This window comes from Octopus bimaculoides, chromosome 9, assembly GCF_001194135.2.
Source record: "Octopus bimaculoides isolate UCB-OBI-ISO-001 chromosome 9, ASM119413v2, whole genome shotgun sequence".
NCBI classification, from domain to species: domain Eukaryota; kingdom Metazoa; phylum Mollusca; class Cephalopoda; order Octopoda; family Octopodidae; genus Octopus; species Octopus bimaculoides.
The window spans coordinates 2,770,289-2,773,853 of record NC_068989.1 but is presented as its reverse complement, the minus strand read 5'-3'; the positions used below and the strand labels follow the sequence as shown (position 1 = coordinate 2,773,853).

Sequence of the window (3,565 nt, the reverse complement as noted above, 5' to 3'; positions counted from 1 at the left end):
CCAAGACACTTGATGAAGGCTGGAGGGTATATCAACCAAAACGTTGTGTTAACAACAAACAAGATGAGGACAAATATCCGTCAAATGTAAATAATGTATGTATTACATACACAAACATATAATTGTGTGTGTGTGTGTGTGTAAGTGAATGAGGGAGTGAAGATGGCATGAATTTGTCAGCAGACACATACATGGTGTAACTGTTCTTGTACGGCTCAGCAGGAGCGGTTCCGCCAGCCCAATTTCCACAAGAACTCAATGGAAAAGGATGGTGGCGTTATCAATCATCCAAAGGTAAGACTTACTTATTCGACCCTCTGTTGCTCTGTGCGTGCGTCTCCGTTTCCTGCCTCCTTCTATTTTGTTTTTTTTTTTTTCACATTTGTTGTGTTTGTTAGTCTTTATTGGTTGGCTTTTTTTATTACTTTCTCAACTTTGTTTTTTGTTTCCTTTATTTATCTTTTGTGTTGGTTGACATGCTGATTATTTTAGTTCTGTTGGGTGTCTGCCGGTTCCATAGACTTTTTCTCTTTTCTTTTAATACACATCAAAAGACAAGAGAAAGAGATTGTGCAAGAATAGTTTGCTTTTATACATTCATGTAAATGTGTGTGTGTGATTAATGTTGGTTTTCCATGCTGGCATGGGTTGGAGTGGTTTGACAGGACCTAATGGTCCCAAGGACTGCATTGTACTCCAGATTGCTTTGGCATGGTTTCTATAACTGGATGCCCCGATCTTAACTCTAACTCTTTTACAGTGTGTACTGGGTGCTTTTTTCATGCCACTATCACCCGTGAAAAGAGGTCATAGCAATTTCTGATTCTGTGCCTATGCCTATATATAATTCAATGTACACAGTATAAAGAACAGAGCTACTAATGATTCCTTGCTGAAAGGCCATGTGTCTTGGTAGGTTTTTCTTGCGTGCCTTGTGTCTCCAAGCAACCTTCAAGCTCTGAGCACATGGTCTGTACTATTTGGAAATATATGTGTATATAATGTATATATGCTGTTAAGTATCCAGAAGGAAGGAAAAGTACTCAATGCAATCTGTGTTTTCCCTTCTGTTGCTACTTAGTTTTTTAATATACTAATTATGCAGTTGGTGGTAACTAAGAACTGTGAGTAGTAAGTAGTTTGCTTACCACCCACTTAGTTCTGGGTTCAGTCCCACTGCTTGACACCTTGAGCAAGTGTCTTCTAAAACTGAAAGAAGCCCATTGTGTAGATATATATGTATATGTTTGTGTGTCTGTGTTTGTCTCCCTACAATTGCTTGACAACTGATGTTGGTGTGTTTACGTCCCTGTAACTTAGTGGTTCGGCAAAGGTGACCGATAGAATAAGTACTAAGCTTACAAAGAATAAGTCCTGGGGTCGATTTGTTCGACTAAAGGCAGTGCTCCAGCATGGCCACAGTCAAATGACTGAAACAAATAGTATATATATATATATATATATATATATATATAATATTGGTGTTTCGGAGGGCATCCTGGTGTAGACAGTGGATTCCAGTACAGTCCTCTGGTTAATTGAATCCTGTTGACTCCTCCAACCCATGCCACCATAGAATACTGGCATCAAATGATGATGATGATGATATATTGTTGAAAATGAGAGTTTTTATATGCATAAAACCTGGAAACATAATCTACATTTAGAGTGAGTCTGAAATTTTAAATTATTTTCAACACTTTTGCTGGTTGTGAGTCTCACCCATATATATATATATATATATATATATAGGTGAGACTGAGTGGTCAACACTGCATTGTTGGATAAATATTCTTTATTTGTGGGTTAACAAAGCTACCATTGGTTTCATCCTGAAAGAAATCGCCCACGTTGGTACTCAATCTCCATCTTGTGAATAATAATAATAATAAAAGAATATACATATGTATATTTTTTTCATGTTCAAACCTCATGCACAGAAAACACATAAGTAAAAAAAACAAACTGTAACAGTAATGTGTGTGTGTGCGTGTTTCATTTATGGTGTCTGTAAACTGTGGATGTTACTTTGGCTGTTTAGTTCTTTGTAGTTGAGTCTTATCAGCCATAGTTGCTATTGTCTTGTATTTTGCTAATATTTAAAATAGTGTTTCTGAAGGTTATTCTAAGATCTGTTCCATTTGCCTTGTAAATTTAAAATTATTGATTAGAAAGCATGGCTTTATTCTTAAGATGCCTGCACTGCTTGCTTATGTTAATGTGTCTGTATCATTTTGTGAAAGAAAATGGTGAAATATCTGTCTTTATTGTTCAGTTTTGTGCCTTCTTATCTTCAATATATAAACCACTGTTCATTGAAGCTGGTACTTTTTTCAAACTAAGGAAAGGACAAAAGATTAAAACCAATTTAGGAATATTATACAAAGGCTCATAAGTACCAGGTCCCCAGTTTAAGGGTCACCCACAAGACGTAGTTTCTTCCACTTTCTGCCACCAATCTTAGGTGCCCAGCAAAATGTCATAGCTACTGCCCTACCATCTTTACTTTAGTTTCTGCCATCATAATATCTAAAGAGTTTTTCAATTATTAACAATTGGAGATTCTCAGTCTATATGCAATGAAGACAGTTTGTTCAGAATGGTTTTGTTGAATTCTATTGTACTATATCAAGAAGGTATGGCTATTAAACTCAAAGAATCCAAAGAATATGGTTTAGCATTGATATGGTTTCAATCATTCAAGTGTTTTTCTTTTTTTGTTTTTTTTTTCATTTCTCTGCAATTGTCAAAGTATTGGCAAACAGGAAGTGGTGCTATGTTAGTCACATGACTTATGTTACTTGCTAATAATGAAGAGGCACTGTTACCGTGCTGGAAAAAAAGTGCTTAGTGGCGTTTCTTGAGGCTGTATGTTCTCAGATCAAATCCCACCAAGGCCGACTTTACTTTGCATCCTTTTGGCGTCAATTAAATACGTACCAGTTGAACACTGAAGTCAATGTAACTGACTTATGCCCGCCCCCAAAATTGCTGGCCTTGTGTCAAAATTTGAAACCACCAATGAAAAGTTACCATCAAATTAAAATAACTAATTTAGTTGGTTGCCGATGGCTATGTGCAAATTGTTGAAGCAAGTTTATTTTTCCTTAATAAACAACCAATTACCATTTACATTGTCAACTACTCCAGTGAATGTAACTGGTGTTTACTTTCATTAATGGTATTAACATGTCAATTGCTTTGATCTAAAATCAACTTTTAATTAGCCATTCAATTTCTCATTCTGTTAAATTATTCCTATGTCAGCTCCAAGCTCATGGTAATTCATTTTAACAGCATTTCATACTTAAAACTGAACAATTCCTTTATTGTTATCATGTGCAGTTGCATTGTATCTACACTAGAATTTGACTTGATACTGGGGCACAAATATCAAATACAGAAAATCAAGTAGATAAATTAGTTTTATCTACGAGACAACAAAATTAATTAATAATTTAGTTGTAAGAATATAATTGGTCTTAACCATTTTCCAATCTTAATGTTTGCATTGAGAAGTGTAACATCCCTAGAGTAGAAGGTTCTATGTCAGCTCAGTTGTAAA

At 35.4% G+C, this 3,565-nt stretch overlaps 1 protein-coding gene across 47 annotated transcripts in view; it reads left to right on the top strand.

Moving 5' to 3' along the window:
- The window catches only part of LOC106869145 (SWI/SNF-related matrix-associated actin-dependent regulator of chromatin subfamily D member 1), a 74,847-nt gene that overhangs the window by 24,672 nt on the left and 46,610 nt on the right, over nt 1–3,565 (top strand). For 29 of the 47 annotated variants that reach the window (XM_014914722.2, XM_014914726.2, XM_014914720.2 and 26 more), the window contains exon 2: nt 220–294. The exons of 9 other annotated variants lie outside the window; for them this stretch is intronic. In XM_014914722.2, the coding sequence (XP_014770208.1) occupies nt 220–294 (75 nt within the window). The remainder of the gene's footprint in view (nt 1–219; nt 295–3,565) is intronic. 9 more of the 47 variants (XM_014914721.2, XM_052970350.1, XM_052970349.1 and 6 more) reach the window with 1 other exon arrangement.